Raw genomic sequence first — 20,000 nt, forward strand, 5'->3', positions numbered from 1 at the left:
GTATGGCAAGTGCAACATACTACAGTGACTACCACCATCACCAATATTACTTGGACATTTGTCACGATTATGACAGAACGAAATGAATATATTTATGCATGCATATAGAATAGAACGAAAGAAGAAAAGAAAGAAAGAAAAGAAGAAATAAAAAGGACAAGAGAAGCAAAACAAAACAAGGTAAAATGAGAAAGCAAGAAAAAGAACAACAACAACAATAACTGATACAATAAATGAGACATAATTGACATCTTTGTTACTGCCTACAGTAATTCAAAGATCAGAGTTATCTACTGTTGGAATGGGTGAAGATATTTATGTAGTCTTGATTTGAAAATAGGTAGAGAACTGCCCGTTTGCATGTGCAAAGGATGGGAGTTCCACAGGGATGCACTCGAAAATGCAAGTCTAGTTTTGAACATATCAATTCGGGTGCGTGGTAAAATGTATTTGTTAGAGCCGTATCGGCATGAGGCTCGTGTAAGCAGATGTTTTAGATATTGTGGTGCCAAGTTATTGTGCGTTTTGTACATGAGTACTCTGTGGAAGGATATTTAATCTGGCTTGCTTTTCTAAAGTTGACAGTGAGTGATCTGGTAGAATTAATCTGGCTGCTCTTTTGTGGAGAAAATGTATTTTCTTAAGGTGAACATCTGCAGCACAGCTCCAGACAACAGATGCATAGCTGACGTGAGAAAGACAGTGAGCGTGGAAGAACATTTTGCGAGCTTCACTGTCCATGTAAGGTTTGAGCTGATTGAGTAAGAACAGACTGCGTGCCAACCTGTTACAGACAGAATCAATGTGAGCTTGCCATTTCAGTTCTCCATCAGTTATGACTCCCAAGACGCGGTGCTCGCGAGCTTGATCAATGGAGTTATCGTCGATGTTCAGGGTGAGAACAAGCGGATTTTTTATGCTTTTGTTTTGACGTGATAATCATACTCTTTGTATTTTGGGGATGAAGCGTCCTACAGTTGGATCTGCACCATTTAGAAACATCATTTAAGCCCCATTGAAGAGAATTCTGAACTGAGGCAACGCTGACAGCACTGCAATGAAGGGAAGTGTCATCTGCAAAAAGGTCACACGAAACTCTGGAGTCTGATAAAGACAAAGGAAAATCATTAATAAATATGCAGAATAGAAGCGGCCCTAGAACAGATCCTTGAGGAACTCCACCTTTTATTGCTCCCGTAGAAGGGAATTACCATTGGTGAACATTGACTGAGAGAGAGAGAGAGAGAGAGAGAGAGAGAGATTCATCCAAAGTTAATAGGACGGGTAACTATATAATTTGTTTTTTAATTCTGTGGAAAAAGAAAACAGTTTTCCTATTTTTAGAAAATAGCTGTTGTTTTTTGTACATTTTTCTTTAGCAGCCGTCTGAACAAGGTACTTAAAAAAAAAAAATTTTTTTTTTAGTTAGGTCAGAAAACTGATTTTTGTACTGGGGCGTAAAGGGAAAAGTGGTGGGTTTTTTTTTTTTTTTTTTTTTTTTTTTCTATTTTACGCGACTCGAATGGGCACTTGTAATAGTCTAGACAGAGAATTAAGAAAAACATGTTATCAGCGTGGCCCTATGCTCCGAATTAAAAGGAGTCCAAATAAATAAGTTAAGTAGGTCAGTCTTTTTCTTCGGAATCGGCTTTTAATCCTTTCGCCTTCAGCCTTGGAGGTGGTTGTAATTATCTGAATTCGGAAGAAAAGAAGACATAAGATGTATCTTAAGGTTCGCATGATGAATCCCTTCTTCTTGTTGTTCTTCTACTTTATCGTCATCTTCTACTTTATCGCCTTGACTACTGTAACTCTCTATTGTCTGGTTTGCCTGTTTCATCCATTCAGTCCCTTCAGCGCATACAAAATTCTGCTGCCCGACTCGTCCTCAGAAAGAAAAGATCTGAGCACACCACTCCTCTTTTGCAACATCTCCACTGGCTCCCTGTCTCACACCGAATAAAGTACAAGATCAGCACTCTATGCTACAAATGTATTCACAAATCAGCCCCTTCCTATCTCTGTGGCTGCCTTCACCTCTACACTCCATCTCGCTCACTACGATCAGCTTCGGATCCACTCCACTTACATATACCCAGATTCAAACTCTCGACTGTTGGCCACCGTTCTTTCTCTGTCTCTGGACCTTGCAATTGGAATGAACTTCCTCTTTCGCTTCGTCAAGTCTCCACACTCAGCTCTTTCAAGTCTGGCCTTAAAACCCACCTCTTCCCAAAGTAGCCTCCCTTCCCTGCCTCTTCCTTGTCTTTTTAGTTTTTTTCAGTTTTAGAGTTATGCTTGCGTGAGAATGACTGGTGCGAAAGCGCTTTGATTTGTTTATGCACAAGATTTAGCGCTATATAAGTACCATTATTATTATTATTATTTATTATCTTCTTCTTCATTATCTTCTTCTTCTTTGTAATTATCATCTTTATCGTTCTTCTTGTTGTGTATCATTGATCTTTATCGCTGCTGTGATGGTGATGACGATGATGACTGCTGTGTTGCTGCACTGACAGCAATACACTGTGCATTAAGAATGATGACGATAATGAGTTCTCGTTCTTCTTATCTCTATCGTTACCATGATGATGATGATGATGGTTATGATTGTCATGTTGCTGCATTGACATGATCACACTGTGCACTCTCACTGACTGACTATTAATGATAATAATGATTTCTTCTTATCTTTATCGTTACTATGATGATGATGATGATGATGATGAAGAAGAACAAGAAGAGGAAGAACAACAAGAAGAAGAAGATGATGATGACGACGACATGATGGTGATGGTGATGATGATGATTGTGATGGCGATGGTGATGATTATGATGATGGTGATGATCATGATGGTGATGGGTGGTGGTGATGATGATGATGATGGTGATGATGATGACGGTGGCGATGATGATGACGCTGATGATGATGATTGTCACGTTGCTGCAGTCACACCATCACACTGCCAACCCCCAGCCCCCACTGACCGGTCCACGCTGATGGCCGTCAGGTTGAGGATGGACGCCGTACAGGCCATGACGTCAGCGGCCACCCAGGCGTCACAGAGAAGGTCGCTCAGCCACCACCCCTCCACCACCTGCACACAGGGTAAAGGTCATGTAACCACCACCACCACCACCCCACCACCTGCACACAGGGTGAAGGTCATGTAACCACCACCATCACCCCCACCACCTGTACACAGGGTAAAGGTCATGTAACCACCACCACCACCACCCCTCCACCACCTGCACACAGGGTAAAGGTCATGTAACCACCACCACCCCTTCACCACCTGTACACAGGGTGAAGGTCATGTAACCACCACCACCCCCACCACCTGTACACAGGGTAAAGGTCATGTAACCACCACCACCCCTTCACCACCTGTACACAGGGTAAAGGTCATGTAACCACCACCACCCCTTCACCACCTGCACACAGGGTGAAGGTCATGTAACCACCACCACCCCTCCACCACCTGTACACAGGGTGAAGGTCATGTAACCACCACCACCCCTTCACCACCTGTACACAGGGTGAAGGTCATGTAACCACCACCATCACCACCACCACCTGTACACAGGGTAAAGGTCATGTAACCACCACCACCCCTCCACCACCTGTACACAGGGTGAAGGTCATGTAACCACCACCACCCCACCACCTGTACACAGGGTAAAGGTCATGTAACCACCACCACCCCTTCACCACCTGTACACAGGGTAAAGGTCATGTAATCACCACCACCACCACCTGTACACAGGGTAAAGGTCATGTAACCACCACCACCCCTCCACCACCTGTACACAGGGTGAAGGTCATGTAACCACCACCATCACCACCTGTACACAGGGTAAAGGTCATGTAACCACCACCACCACCACCCCTCCACCACCTGCACACAGGGTGAAGGTCATGTAACCACCACCACCCCTTCACCACCTGCACACAGGGTGAAGGTCATGTAACCACCACCACCCCTCCACCACCTGCACACAGGGTGAAGGTCATGTAACCACCACCACCCCTCCACCACCTGCACACAGGGTGAAGGTCATGTAACCACCACCACCCCTCCACCACCTGCACAAAGGGTGAAGGTCATATGACTAGCGTCCAGACCACCACTTACGGTCTAGTAGAGGGGGAATAAGTAATGGCGACTGTGCCGTGATTCGAACCAGTGCGCTCATATTCGCTCGCTTCCTACGCTGACGCGCTACCTCTAGGCCATCACTCCACTGTTACGTTCGGTCAAACCCATATACGTAACACCACATCTGCACGGCAGATGCCTGACAGCAGCATAACCAGCGCGCTTAGTCAGGCCTTGAGTGCATGCATATGTCTTTGTGTACCTGTCAGAGCGAATTTCTTCTACAGATATTTGCCGGAAGACAACACGATCTTGTTGCCATGGGTTCTTTTCCAGTGCGCCAAATGCGTGGTAGCCACAGACACCTCAAATTGTCGTCTCATCCGAATGACAAGACGTTCAGTTTGACTGTATACTCCATTGAGGTCATGTCTTCTGGAGAGTGGAGAATCGGCAAGGACTCTTTTCTTTCTTTCTTTCTTTCTTTCTTTCTTCCTTTCTTCCTCCCTTCTTTTCTTCCTTTCAACTTTCCTTCCTTGCTTCCTTTCTTCCGTCTTTCCAACCTTCCTTCCTTCTTTCATCCCTCCATTCTTTCTTTATTTCTTTCTTCCTTCAAAACTTCCTTCCTTCCTTCTTTCTTTCATCCCTCCCTTCTTTCCTCCCTCTCTTCCTCTCTCCTTCCCATTCTTCCTTCCATCTTTTCGTCCTTCCTATAGTGAACTCAATTGAAACTAATCTAGTCTGTAATCCAGTCTAAAGCACAACATACATAATTTGAGAAGAGAATAGCTTTTTGTCTGATTCTGATGTGTGTGTGTGTGTGTGTGTGTGTGTGTGTGTGTGTGTGTTGTCTCACATACAAACACACACACACACACACACACTCTCTCTCTCTCTCTCTCTCTCTCTCACACACACACACACACACACATAGACACGCTTTGTTCAACACCTGGAAGTTAGACCAAAAAAGAAAAGAAAACACCACCACTATCATCACCACCACCACCATCACCACCACCACCACTATCACCACCACCATCACCACCAGAACCAAGGCAGAGAGAAAGTATCAAGAGTAATCAGAAGCTGCCCCCTCCAACAGGCACATCAGATCAGAGAGACATCAGATCCACAAAGGCTGTGAAAGCTGTATTGTCCTCACCCATCAGTGATGAGCAGTCCAGGACGGAACTTCTTCACATTATAACCTATCTTTTCCACGGGCGCAATAGCCAGGTGGTTAAAGCTTTGGACCTTCAATCCGAGGGTCCCGGGTTCGAATCACGATAACGGCGCCTGGTGGGTAAAGGGTGGAGATTGTTCCGATCTCCCAGGTCAACATATGTGCAGACCTGCTAGTGCCTGAACCCCCCTTCGTGTGTATACGCTAGCAGAAGATCAAATGCGCACGTTAAAGATCCTGTAATCCATGTCAGCGTTCGGTGGGTTATGGAAACAAGAACATACCCAGCATGCACACCCCCGAAAAAAAATCTATCTTTTCATTATTATTTTTTGGAGTGGTGGGTTGGGGGTGTGGGTGTGCGGGGTTGGGGCTGGGAAGGAGGGGAGGGGTTTTGAGAGGGAGGTGGGGGTGGGGCGTGGGTGGGGGAAAGGGGGTGAATGAGGTGAAGTCAGATACTGAAGCGTGCTTGTTTTCTGACCGGGGTTTTCTCACCTATTCTATCCGAAGCGCACGCGTGCACACAAACCTACACATGCACGCACACACACACACGCACAAACGCAGGCATACACATACACTTACGCACATGTGCATGAACACGCGCGCGCACACACACACACACACACACACACACACACACATTTATCACATGTATGTCACCATCATCATCATCATCCGCCCACGTGCTTTTCATATGCAGAGAGAGGGGGAGAGAAAGAGACGTGGGGGGTGGGGGGGGGGGGGGCGTGGAAGGGTGGTGGTGGATAGGGGTATTGGAGAAAGAAAAAACTTTCCGCGTGCAGGGAAAGACAGAGAGAAAGAGAGAGGGAGAGAGAGAGTGGTGGGGGTGGGGAGGGGGGTGTGTGGGAGGGTGGTGGTGGATAGGGGTATTGGAGAAAGAAAAAACTTTCCGCGTGCAGGGAAAGACAGAGAGAAAGAGAGAGGGAGAGAGAGAGAGAGTGGTGGGTGTGGGTGTGGGGGGAGGCGTTGGAGGGTGGTGGTGGATAGTGGAATGGGAGAAAGAAACTTTCCGCGTGCAGGGAAAGACAGAAAGACAGACAGAGAGAGAGAGGTGGGGAGAGAGGGAGAGTGGTGGGGGTGGGTGTGGGGGGAGGCGTTGGAGGGTGGTGGTGGATAGTGGAATGGGAGAAAGAAACTTTCCGCGTGCAGGGAAAGACAGAAAGACAGACAGAGAGAGAGAGGTGGGGAGAGAGGGAGAGAGAGAGTGATGGGGGGGGGGGGGGCGTGGAAGGGTGGTGGTGGATAGTGGAATGGGAAAAAGAAAAAGCTTTCCGCGTGCAGGGAAAGACAGAAAGAAAGACAGACAGACAGAGAGATAGAGAGAGAGGGGGAGGGGAGGGGAGGGGGGGGGGGGGGGCTTGCGGAAGTCTGCAAAACTACTCAGAAGAGAGAAGAGGAAAAACCGAAACATAATTTGATCAGACACGCACAAGGCGAACAAATCCGAGGAGACTCCCCAACTCTCTCTGTCTGTCTCTCTCTGTGTCTCTGTCTCTCTCTGTCTCTGTCTCTCCGTCTCTCTCTCTTCCTTCCCTTCCATTAGCTGCTTTTCTCTCTGGTTTGTTTCAGCATTTACCAATACGTCCCCCCCCCCTCTCGCCTATCGCAGATAGCAGAAATGGTCTGATCATATCTCGAACATAGTTACACGTTTACATTTTAGAGGAATATTTTGCAATGCCCCGGTCATGCCTAATGCTAAATATGGATAAACATCTTAGATATGATATAACGATGAGATCCATATCATACAAACATAACGCAAGAATGGCATGGACATTAAATGAATTTAAAATAAAATGGTTGCCCTACATGACAATAATTCAAGAATCTACCCGTAACTGCCACAATTAAGGTAAAAATGTGAAAATGTGTTAAATATTTTGACGGTTGTCTGTACGGGTGGAATATTCACCTGTCGTTAGCATTTTTGTTTTCACTTGACTGTCTTGTGTGTGTGTGTGTGTGTGTTGTGACACGATGTTTCCCCCCCTATTTCTAGTATCAATGAAATGAGACATTTTGAGTGGCATGGATATCTTATCTCATATTTGATGACGTATAAACATGATGTATCTATATATACACTTATTCGCACTTGTATTGCTTGGAATACTTTACATGTGTCATTATATTTTGCTTTCATCATGTTTTTATCCGTTTTGTCAGTTTCCCCGTTTCTTTTACACGTATTTTACACGTGTGTCAATTGTCTATGTCATAAAAATGGAAATTAAGAACATGTTTAAAAAAAATGTATTTCTGACAATAACTGTCCATCATCCCTACAGATACAGAACACGTTTATTTTTTGTTTGCTTGTTTGTTTGTTTGTTTTTTTGTTGGTTTTTTTTGCGGTCAGTTATGGTAAGAATTGATACTTTGTTCTTTGCTGTCCACGAATATGCGATAAGACATTTATTAAGCCTACATATTGTAGACAGGAAAATTTGTTTACATTGAACCTCCCTTGACATTGTTCGACACCTTTCTTCGTTTTCAAACACAGCTTTAAAATTCTGAGAAACAACTACGTTGTGACAGAGAATATTGACTGTCATGGATTCTGTTTCTTTGTCAGGGTAGTCTACGTCTCTCTCTCTCTCTCTCTGTCTGTCTCTCTCTCTCTCTCTCTCTCTCTCTCTCTATATATATATATATATATATATATATATGTGTGTGTGTGTGTGTGTGTGTGTGTGTGTGTGTGTGTGTGTGTGTGTGTGTGTAGTGATGGCCTAGAGGAAACGCGTCCGCCTCGGAAGCGAGAGAATCTGATTGCGCTGGTTCGAATCACGGCTCAGCCGCCGATATTTTCTCCCCCTCCACTAGACCTTGAGAGGTGGTACGGACGCTAGTCATTCGAATGAGACGATAAACCGAGGTCCCGTGTGCAGCATGCACTTAGCGCAGGTAAAAGAACCCACGGCAACAAAAAGTTGTTGTTCCTGGCAAAATTCTGCAGAAAAATCAACTTCGATAGGAAAAAACAGATAAAACTGCACGCAAGGGAAAAAAAACAACATTACCATTCTTTATTTACCATTCTGCTACCTTCCAAACAATAACTATAAACAAACATATGCGATGATGACAGCAGATATACAATACTTAAATATCAACCTGCAGTAACCCACACACATATAACAACACTACACCACGCAACGTGTAGACCGATCGTGGAATTAGGCGAATACGGGAACCTTCTCAACTCTCTTTCTCGAACGTAATGTAGGATGGTAAGTCGTGTCTGACTATGACCATCAGAACAGCAGAGGAGGCACCTGCTGTTCCGACTATCTGGGCTAGAATTTGATTATAGTGGAGAGTGTCTTGCCCAAGTACATCCCCACTCTCTCGGCCACGAGGGTTTTAGGACAGTCGGCGTTGGGATGGTTCCCAAAGACCATTTAGCCCCCAAGGCTGCAGAACTCAGAGCCAGTGCAATTTTACCTTCTAGTTTGAGTGTCATAGTCCTTCACAAAAGACTAAGCTGTAAATGATTTCCCCTTGCAGTGGAGAAACCATTGATAGTACAGCTCTTACTTTGCTGTTGGCCCAACTGTATCATATAGATATGTAGATATATATATGATGTAGTGTTCACTATATGTGGTTCATGTACCCCTTCCTAAGGGGTCCTGACATATAAATAGAAAAAAATCATCTCCAGTCTTTAACTTCCTTCTTCTATTGATTTCTCCTTTCTCTCTCTGTGTCTCTCTCTGTCTCCCCACCTCTCTGTCTCTCTCTGTCTCCTCTCTCTTTCTGTCTCTCTCTGTCTCTCTCTCTTTATCTGCCTCTTCTTCTTCTTTCTCTCTCCCCCTCTTTTTCTCTCTCTCTTTCAGTTTCTTTTCTTCTTCTCTCGATTCCTCCTCCTTTTCTCTCTCTCTAGCTCTATCTCTCCTCCCTCCGTCTCTCACTCTCTCTCCCCATCCACCTCTTTCTTTCTCTCTCACTCACTCTCTCTCTATGTCTCTTTCTTTCTTTCTTTCTTTACCTCTCTTCTCTCTCTCCAGTCTTTCCCTTCCTTTTCTTCACAATCTGGTGTTTTTTGTGTTGTTTTTTTTAGGTTTCTTTTGTTTTTCTTTTCTTCCTCCCCTTCCAGTGGAACTCTCTCAATCCTCCCGGATGAAACGAACCCGCTACCACCGCGTTCAAATCCCCCATCACCCCTCGTCAGGGCCACAAAGCCTGTAGACGATCAGGATTCCTTATAGGTGGATGGATCCTTCTCCGGGGATGGGGAGGGAGGGGGCTTCTGGGGTGAAAAGCGGGTGTGTGTGTGTGGCGGGGGGTGGGGTGGAGGGGGGGGGGGGGGGGGGGGGGTGGGGGGGGGGGAGGGGCAGAGGAGAAAGGGCGGTGAAGCTCTTGTGGGATTTCTGTTTCTTCTTCCTTTCCTTACTGCTACGTCAGAGAGAGAGAGAGAGAGGAGGGGTGGGGGTGGAGTGAGGGTGGGGGGTTGGGAGGGTAGAGAGAGAGAAAAGGAGGGAGGGATAGAGAGAGTGGGAGAGATGGGGGGGATGATGGAGGGGAGGGGTGACTGGGGGGGGGGGATGGTGGAGTAAGAGAGGGATGGGGGAGATATAGACAGAGTGTGTGTGAAAGATTTCGTGTGTGTGTGTGTGTGTGTGTGAGTGAGAAGAGAGAGAGAGAGGGAGGAGAGAGAGGGGGGGCAGTGCGGCGGAAGGGGGGTGGTGTGTGTGTGTGTGTGTGTGAGTGAGAGAGAGAGAGAGAGGAGAGGAGAGGGGGGGGCAGTGCGGCGGAAGGGGGTGGTGTGTGTGTGTGTGTGTGTGAGTGAGAGAGAGAGAGAGAGAGGAGAGAGAGGGGGGGCAGTGCGGCGGAAGGGGGTGTGTGTGTGTGTGTGTGAGTGAGAGAGAGAGAGAGAGAGAGGGGGGGCAGTGCGGCGGAAGGGGGTGGTGTGTGTGTGTGTGTGAGTGAGAGAGAGAGAGAGAGAGAGGGGGGGCAGTGCGGCGGAAGGGGGTGGTGTGTGTGTGTGTGTGTGAGTGAGAGAGAGAGAGAGAGAGGGAGGAGAGAGAGAGGGGGGCAGTGCGGCGGTAGGGGGTGGTGTGTGTGTGGGGAGGGAGACACAGAAAGAGAGTTTTTGTATGCGCGTGTGTCTGTTTGCGTGCGTGTGCGTTCAAGCGTGTGTGTGTGTATGTATATGTGTGTGTGTGTGCGTTCGTGCGTGTGTGTGTATTTATGTATATGTGTGTGTGTGTGTGTGTGTGTGCGTGTGACATGGACAGAAACACAGAGAAAAAGACAGATTCATTTGGTTTATTCCTCCTGTCCCCCCCCCCCCCCCCCACTCCTTCATTCTCCCTCCCCTTCATTCTCTGTTTGTCCCTCCCCCCCCCCCCAACACCCCCCCCTTCCCCCAGTCTCTTTCCCCCCTCTCTTTCCATTTTGTCAGATGCACTGGCGTGGCTCGCTGCTTGGAATTCTGTCGACTCTTTCTATTTTGGGCCTGTCTTTCTTTGCTTCCTTCGTTCGTTCTTTCTTTCTTTCTTTCTTTTTTCTGTCTTTCGTTCGCTGATTGTTTCTGTCTGTTTTGTCTTTCTGTCTTCCTTGTTTCTCTCATTATTGCTTTCGTTCGTTCATTCTTTGTTTCTTTCCTTCCTTCCTTCCTTTCTTCATTTTTTTTTCTGTTCTTCCTTCTTTTTTCTTCCTTCCTTCCTTCTATCCTCGCCTTTCGTTTTTTCTTCTTTCCTCCCTTCCCTCATCCCTGTCTATCTATCTATCTATCTATCTATATTTCTTTCTTTCTTTCTTTCTTTCTTACTGCATTCCTGCCTTTCTTCATTTCTCCGTTTTCTTCTTCCCTTCCTTTCGTTCTGTTTTTTCTTTCTGTCTCAAACAACAGACGAAGCCTAAAATCTTAATCCTTGAATTTAAAAAACACAACAACAACAACAACAAAAACCGCACACAAAACAACAACAACAAAACAACAACAAAACCCCTGCCCCACCCCCTAAAAAGGTTTTGAGTTCTTTCTTTCTTTCTTTTCTTCTTTCTTTCTTTTTTTTTTCTTTCTTTCTTTCCTTCTTTCTTTTTCTCCTTCCTTTCTTTTTTCTTTCTTCCTTCCTTCCTTTCTTCTTTGCTTTCTTCCTTTCTTCCTTTCTTTCTACCTTTAATCCTTCCTTTCTTCTTTCCTTCCTTTCTTTCTTCCTTTCTTTCCAGAGTGGGTTGTTGTTGTTGTTGATGTCGTTGTCTTTCGCATCTTTCCACCACCTCCACCTCCACCACCACCACCACCACCTCCACCACCACCTCACCGGTCTGGCAATCGTCGTGGCTACAGTGACGGAAATGCGAGAGTTGTCTCCGCTTGACGCTCTCTGGGCGCTCGTTCAGCCACCGGAAATGGCCAGACTGGGTGTGGTTTGGTTCGGGAGGAGAGAGAGGGTAGTGATGGAGGGCAGGGGGTATGGGGGTGGGTGGGGGAATCTGTGGGAGTGGTGTCCCTTGATCTTCTGCGTCAGTTGTGTGTGTGTGTGTGTGCTGTGTGTGTGTGTGTGTGTGTGTGTGTGCTGTGTCTAGGTGTCTGGACGTATTATCTTGATTTGGGTTCGTTGTTGTTGTTTAGTTGTTTTTTTCTTTTCCCTGCCTAGGTTCTTTGTTATCGCCTCTTTTTTTTTCTTTCTTTCTCTTCAACTTTGATTCTCTCTTTCCTCACTGTCCTTTCGCTATGCAGTGTTGCAAACGTCAATTCCTTCCTTCCTTCCTTCCTTCTTTTCGGTCTTTCGCTTGTTTTTCTTTCTTTCTTTCTTTCTTCTTACGTTATTCGCGTATCCATGATTTATGTGTAGCCGACCGAGTGGTTCTAATAGGGTACGGTACAAAAGAACTAATGATGATTGAATGAAAGGATAGACAAGAATTCCCGCGCACAGGCCAGGAACATATAGAGGCCAGTCACAAATGGGTTTTTCTATTGCTTTATTTACAATAGTTATGAGAGAAAAACAAAGAAGGAGACATAAAAAGAGAAGACTAAGAAGAGAAGATAAGACAGTGCCTGGAATGACACAAACAAATGTCATTAGCACAACATGTCAGCACAAGTGAATTGTAAAGCACATGTATACATATTACATGGAAAGACTACCACTTGGTAATGCATATGCGTGAAGACCAAACACTGACATCAAATGACATTTCTAATACATTTAAATAGTGCAGTTAAAGTGATTGAAGCTATGCTGATTTTATGAAAGTACACTGACAGTATTTATTAGGTAAAGCTTATACTGTGTCAAACTCAGAGTGACTCAAATGAGTCAGTTTATCATGTAGCACTATACTGGAGTAAGCGAGATGTCTGCCGTTGTAGGAACACAGGACACACACTCACACACTGCTTGCGACGCAGCAAGAGAGAGAGAGCTCCTCTGGTCAGATGACTGACCAGGTATAAAGTGACCACTCATTACTCACTCTGCCAATTTATGCAGGTTCAGCGAACTACAAAGACAATCACGTGGGCTGTGAAGCAGATTGGTACTAATCTGGCCAAATCTGACAACAACTGTGTTTCTTACAAGGTGTTCAGTGATAGATTTCTAAATGAGTCCTGAACCGAGTTACGTCGGATAAGTTGCAAAAGAAAGAGTTCAACATTTACTTTATAATGAGTATAAAATGAAGTGTTGATTATTTAAGATGAATTTATAATCTTAATTTAAGTCACCTGAATAGGGTCAGTTTTAACGAGCTCGTCGCTGAAAATTACAAACTGCGTTAAATCAGTTTAACGTGGGCAAACATAAATGGAATAGACTTAAAGATGGAATTGCGACGATTCTGCCAGTATATAATACTTATAGTTTACTGATCTGACAAAAGATACATTAATTAAATACGGTGGACCAGAAACACAGATTCCAGCTCAGCCAATAGCATACCGTGACACTGGTCGAGGAGTAGGCTGTCTGGCGAGAACAAAATGATGTAAGCGGCTTTGCGTTCAAACTGGGAGTAACGTTACACATATTCTGCGCGCGGGTTAGTTGCGAAAACTGTCGTCTGCTAATACAGCTTGTGCGTGAATCATTATCTGAAGCCTAAGAGCGCTGTCTGAAGCAGGATGAAGCTAAGCGATTGGCTACATATGATATAATTGTATGCTGTTTTGATATAATGATTTTCCCGTTTGGAAGCTGGATGGAAGAAGAAAAAACAAACAAACAAAAAATCCAACCCCTCCAAAAACAACAACCCAACAACATCTTGCTTACTATTTACTTATCGCGTATCCATGATTTATGTGGTACAAGACCACCGAAGTGGTTTATAAAGGTATACAAAAGACAAGAGATGAATGACAAGGAAACAAGAATTCCCGCGCATGCCGTGAACATAGTGCCAGTAACAATGGTTTATTCTAATGCTTTATTTACAAAGTTAGAGAGAAAAACAAAAATGGAGACATAAAAAGGAGAAGACTAAAGGAAGAAAGACAGTGACTGCAATACAATACAAATGTCATTACACAAGCATGCACACAAGTGAATGTAAACGACATATACATATTCATGAAAGATTACACTGGTAATGCAATGCTGAAGACCAATACAATGACAATCAAATGACATTTCTAATACATTAAATAGGCAATTAAAGTGATTGAAAAGCTATGCTGATTTGAGAAGTACACTGCAGTATTGACTTAGGATTAAAGCTTATACTGCAAACAGAGGACTCAAATGATCAGTTTACAATGTACACTAAATGAGTAGATTGAGGTATGCGCGTTGTAGGAAACAGGACACCATCACACATCTTGACCACGCAGAACAAAGAAAGAGTCTATGTCAGATGACTGACAGGTATAAAGTGACCACTCATTACCCATCTGCCAATTATGCAGTTACAGAAAACTAACAAAACAATCACAGGGCTGTGAAGCAAATTGCGTCATTACGTGGCCAAATCTGCAACTTGTATTCATACAAGGTGTTCAGTGATAGATTCTAAATATCCTGAACCGAGTACTCGGATACAGTGCAAAAGAAAGAGTTAACATTTACTTTATATGAGTATAAATGAATGTGCATTATTTAAGAGAATATAACTAATTAAATACCTGAATGGATCAATTTTAACGAGGCTGAGTCGCTGAAAATTCAAAACTGCGTTAATCAATTTACACGAAATGAGGCAAACCTAAATGGACAACTTCAAGATGAAATGCAGCTTTGCAGTATATAATCTTATAGTTTACTAGATCTGACAAAAGCATACATTAAATTAACACGGTGACCAAAACACAGATTCCAGCTACCAATAGGCATACGTGACATGGTCGAGGATAGGCTGATATGGAGAGAACAAAATGATAAACGCATTTACCGTTCAAACTGATGTAACGTTACACATATTTTGCGCGCGGGTAGTGCGAAACTGTCGTCTGCTAATACGCTTGTGCGTGAATAATCTAAGCATAAACGCAGTCTAAGCAGGATAATGTACGAATTGGCTAGATGATTGAATAATGTATGTGTTTGATTAATGATTTTCCGTTTGAAGTTGAATGGAAAGAAGAAAAACAAACAAACAAAAAATCCAACCCCTCCACACAAAAAACAACAACAACACATTCTTGCTACTAAAAAAAAAAAATAATAAATAAAAATAAAAATAATTCAATACCCAGTTTTCTGACATTCCAACAGCGGAAAAAATCAACAAAGATCGTAAGTTTCCTTAGGCAGAAAAACAACGAGAGAGATACAAGAGAGACAGAGGGAGAGAGAGAGGCACAGAGAGAGAGGGAGAGAGAGACATAGAGAGACAGGGAGAGAGAGACAGAGACAAACAGAGAGAGAGAGAGAGAGACAGACGGAGATACACACACACACACACACACACACACACACACAGAGATGTAACAAAAGAAAATGTAATTCAGTTGGACAGGATACAATAAGACAAAAAGACATATATAACACAAGATGATACGATACAATGACACGACGACGACAGACGGTGCAACACCATACAATACAATGTCGACATAAAATGCAGTGTTTTGACGTGTAATGCGATACAGTGCAGCATAATGCAATTCAATACAATACAACGAAACACAACGCAATACCATACAATACAATCCATCCATTCCCATCTAGTGGATTGATTTTACCTACACTCTCATTTCATTACATGTTCATTGTCTCAATCAGTTTTGTTTTTTGTTTTGTTTTTTGTTTTGGTTTTGCTACTATTTCATTAAAATCTGAGGATCTAATCCATTAGTGGTATTTTGCATATCCCCGGTTTTGGTTTGTTTGTGAACAAAGGAGTTGAAAAAGAAACGGAATCGTGGTATGATAATAATTACAATAATAATGATAATAATAACAAATATTATGATTATAATACACATTCGGATAGCGCCCTTTCTCCCTCACCGCATAATGACGCTTTACACAATGGGGGCAGGGGAAAGGGAGAAAAAAAAAAAAACAGACAATAAAAGAAGAAAAAAAGACTTGAATGAACTACTCACGTAACCTGTTCTGACTGACCTCTCCAAGGTGGATACCACCCACTCTGTCCCTCGTCCCCACCCCCGACACACACACACACACACACACGCAACACACACGCACACATACACACACACGCGCGCGCACACACACGCAACACACACACACACACACCTCGTGAACCCCTCTCCCTCCCTCCTCTCCCACCCACCCCACCTACTGACGATAATTATCGCTTAGTCACGGGGAGTCAGACAAGAGTGAAAGCGACCACCTACCCCCCTTCCCCTCCCCACCCCACCCCCCAACCTCTACCCTCCAACCCCCCTAACCCTAACCACCTCCTTCAACTGACGATAATTGTCGTCGCGGAGCCAGACTTAAGTGAGCGCACCCCCACAACGGCCACCCCCCCCCCCCCTCTCTCACTCTCCCCCCTTCTTCCTTTCCCCCACCTCCACCCTCCCTCTTCCGCACTTCTTTCCAGTCTCCACAACTGCCCCCCCCCCCCCCCCCCCCCCCTCTCTCTCTCTCTGGCCAGTCTTTTTACCGTCGTCTATTGCGTAGAGACCATGATGGATGTTTTGTTAATTGGATTAGATTGACTAGCACGGAACCACTACGTCTTGGAGACGTTTTTGTTTAGGGGGTGGGCATTAGGGGAAGGGATAGGTAGGGTGGGGGTGTGGGTGGGGGGTATATCTGTGTCTCGTGTGCGTAAAGAGACGACCTGTTTGAATGTAATTAGTCCTGTGGTTCGATTCGACCGACTGAAGAGCTGTGACTGAAATTCAAGTTTCAGTTTCAGTGTCTCAAAGAGAGGCGCGCCTGCTTTCGGACAAATCCGTATACGCTACACCCACATCTGCTGGGCAAAAGCCTGACCATGCAGCTGAACCCTACCGCGCTTTGTCAGGCCTTGAGTGCGTGCTTATCATATTGTGTTCCTATCAGCGTGGATTTTCTTTACACATTTTTGCCCTTATGTTGTCATGGGTTCTTATCTCAGTGCGTCAAGTGCGGGCATGCACATGGGACCTCGGTCTGTCGTCTCATCCGAAAGACTAGATCGCTCAGTTTGATTGTCCAGGTCCAAGGTGGGAGGGAGGGCGAGAGCGGGGTTTGAACTCCAGACTCTCACACGCACACTGTACTGACGGATGAGCGTCTTAACCATTCTGCCACCTTCCTCCCAGTGCCTGCACTTCTTTGGGGGAGGTCGGAGGAGGAGGATTCGAGAGATAGCGGAGAGAGAGGGAGGGGAGGGAGAGAGAGAGAGAGGGAGGGGAGAGAGAGGGAGAGAGAGACAAAGAGGGAGGGAGAGGGAGAGAGAAAACGCAGAGAGAGAGAGACAGACAGACAGAGAGAGGGAGAGAGAGAGGGGGAGAGACAGGGAGAGAGAGAGAGAGGTAGGGGGAAGGGAGGGAGGAGAGAGAGGGAGAGAGAGAGAGAGGGAGGGAGAGAGAAAACGCAGGGAGAGAGGGAGGGGGAAGGGAGGGAGGAGAGAGAGAGAGGGAGAGAGAGAGGGAGGGGGGAGGGAGGGAGGAGAGAGAGGGAGAGAGAGAAAGGGAGGGAGGAGGGAGGAGAGAGAGGGAGAGAGAGAGGTAGGGGGAAGGGAGGGAGGAGAGAGAGGGAGGGAGAGGGAGAGAAAAAACGCACGGAGAGAGAGAAAGGGGGGAGAGACAGGGAGAGAGAGAGAGAGGGGGAGAGACAGACAGACAGAGGGAGAGAGAGAGAGGGGGAGAGACAGGGAGAGAGAGAGGGAGGGGGAAGGGAGGGAGGAGAAAGAGGGAGGGAGAGAGAGAGGGAGAGTCTGGGAGGGAGAAGAGAGAGAGAGAGGGAATGGAGGGTGGAGAGAGAGAGAGGGGGGGGGGGAGAGAGATGGAGAGAGAGAGGGGGGAGAGAGAAAGGGGAAGAGAGAGGGAAGGGAGGATGGAGAGAGAGAGATGGAGAGAGAGGGGGAGGAGGGAGAGAGAAAAGGAAAGGAAGTTTATTCACTCCTGAAGGGGGATGCATAGATACAATACTAATAATGACCTCATGAGCACATTGATATGTATAACACACACACACACACACACACACACACACACGCACGCACACACACACACACGCACACACACACGACAGTACAGCTATTGAAATCAGTTCAGGTGTTCAATACCAACGATCACGACCACTCGCAGTGAAGTTCTGGAACGCCACAGGTCTTGGATTAATTTGTGTTGCGGTTTTTTTTCTTCTCTTTTAATAGAAATGACAGGGTTAAACAACAACAACAAGACAACAACAACAATCCCCAGCTAAAAGAAAAAACAAAAAGTCGTCCAATGACAGGTCAACGTTTCTTTGGTGGTTGTAGTCGTTCTTGTCTTCCTTCTCCTCCTCCAAGTAAACACTGCTATCTTAAAAAATATTTTCCAGCCAAGGAAAGTACTACCACCATCAAAAAAGAGAAGTGTCCGCTCTTTCCAACAGTACAAACATTAATGCCACAGAAATAGGAGTATGCTCACCAGCCCGCTCAAAAGAGGCGCGCAAATTGCCACGCTGTGACAGAAGACAAAGAAGGGTCAGTGACGGGTTAGCAGGCACAGCAGCTGACCTACTTATCAGTGTCCGGCACCATCAGGCCTGTCAGGGGGATCTCGCAGTCGGCTAAGAAGTGTGTGGTTCTGCTTATAGCCTAGACAGCAGTGTCCTCCTCCTCCTCCTTCTTCTTCTCTGCTGCAGGGTTTCAGTTCCAACCCAGAATTTCGCTGGATCACCACCACCACCACTACTTCTAAAAAGGAGGAGATCAAACATTAGCGTGAACTCGTTCAGTCGACATCAATATAGACGCCAGTCTACTGAACATGAATGAACGTGCGTGTGCACTTTGTGTGTGTGTGTGTGTGTGTGTGTGTGTGTGTGAAGAATAAGCGAACGAACATCACCGAACCTATGTCCGGTAATGTGAACATATAGCAAACTGAAATCTCTTTAGTGTTCCATCTGAACTGCGAATTGGTTAGATGCGCGCGAAGTTCTGAATGCATTTCACTTTATTTTGGTTGGGGTATGAGGGGTTAACAGTTTCAGTTTCATTCACACACACACACACACACACACACACACACACACCACCCGTTTGTCCTCCACGTCAAACGCCACATACCACCCACTTACCATCCCCACCCGACCATACCACTCTTCCTCCCCCCACCCCACACATGCCCCTACCTCCCCCACTCCCACCCCCTTCCCCTATCATCACCCCCATCCCCCTCCCTCCCCCCTTCAACCAACCCCCTCTTTTCTCATCAGTAACGATAAGTGATAAATTGGCCTCTGGGCAATCGCGAATGGCAAGCGAAGCATCTAATGATCTTAGCACACACCAACCCGGTCCCTACCCCCCACTCCACCCCCCACCAACATACCAGCACCCCTCTCCGTTCTCTCTCTTGTCCCACCAGACTCACGACCTGTCGGGGTCATTGGTGTCTGGACGCGGACAAGCAGGCAGACACGTGTTTGTCGCGGACATTGTTACTCACGATTTTTTTTTCTCAAGAATTGACTAAGGGCGTTGGGTTACGCTGCTGGTCAGGCAGCTGCTTGGCAGATGTGGTGTAGCATATATGGATTTGTCCGAACGCAGTGACGCCTCCTTGAGCTACTGAAACTGAAACTGACCCAACACTCAGCCCATATCACAGATTGATGTAAGTTTATATAGTTGGGCCAAAAGCAAAGCGAGATCTGTATTATCTATGGTTTCTCTATTGCAATGGGAAATCATTTACAGCTTAGTCTTTTGTGAAGGACTATGACTCTCAACTAGGAGGCAAAACTGCACTGGCTCTGAGTTCTGCAGCCTTGTGGGCTAGTTGGCCTTTGGGAACCATCCCAACGCCGACCGTCCTAAAACCCTCTTGGCCGAGAGAGTGGGGATGTACTTGGGCAAGACACTCTCCACAATAATCAAATTCTAGCCCAGATAGTCGGAACAGCAGGTGCCTCCTCTGCTGTTCTGATGGTCATAGTCAAACACGACTTACCATCCTACATTACTTTCGAGAAAGAGAGTTGAGAAGGTTCCCGTATTCACCTAATTCCACGATCAGTCTACACGTTGCGTGGTGTAGTGTTGTTTTATGTGTGTGGGTTACTGCAGGTTGATATTTAAGTATTGTATATCTGCTG

The 20,000-nt window shown here is 45.7% G+C and overlaps 1 protein-coding gene across 1 annotated transcript in view; it reads right to left on the reverse strand.

Annotated features, from left to right (window-relative positions):
- Window positions 1-20,000, reverse strand: part of LOC143277368 (dopamine D2-like receptor) — a 44,700-nt gene that overhangs the window by 15,852 nt on the left and 8,848 nt on the right. The window contains 1 exon segment of the mRNA XM_076582151.1: window positions 2,992-3,101. Coding sequence (XP_076438266.1) covers window positions 2,992-3,101 — 110 coding nt within the window.

This window comes from Babylonia areolata, chromosome 34 (genome assembly GCF_041734735.1).
Source record: "Babylonia areolata isolate BAREFJ2019XMU chromosome 34, ASM4173473v1, whole genome shotgun sequence".
Taxonomy (NCBI): domain Eukaryota; kingdom Metazoa; phylum Mollusca; class Gastropoda; order Neogastropoda; family Buccinidae; genus Babylonia; species Babylonia areolata.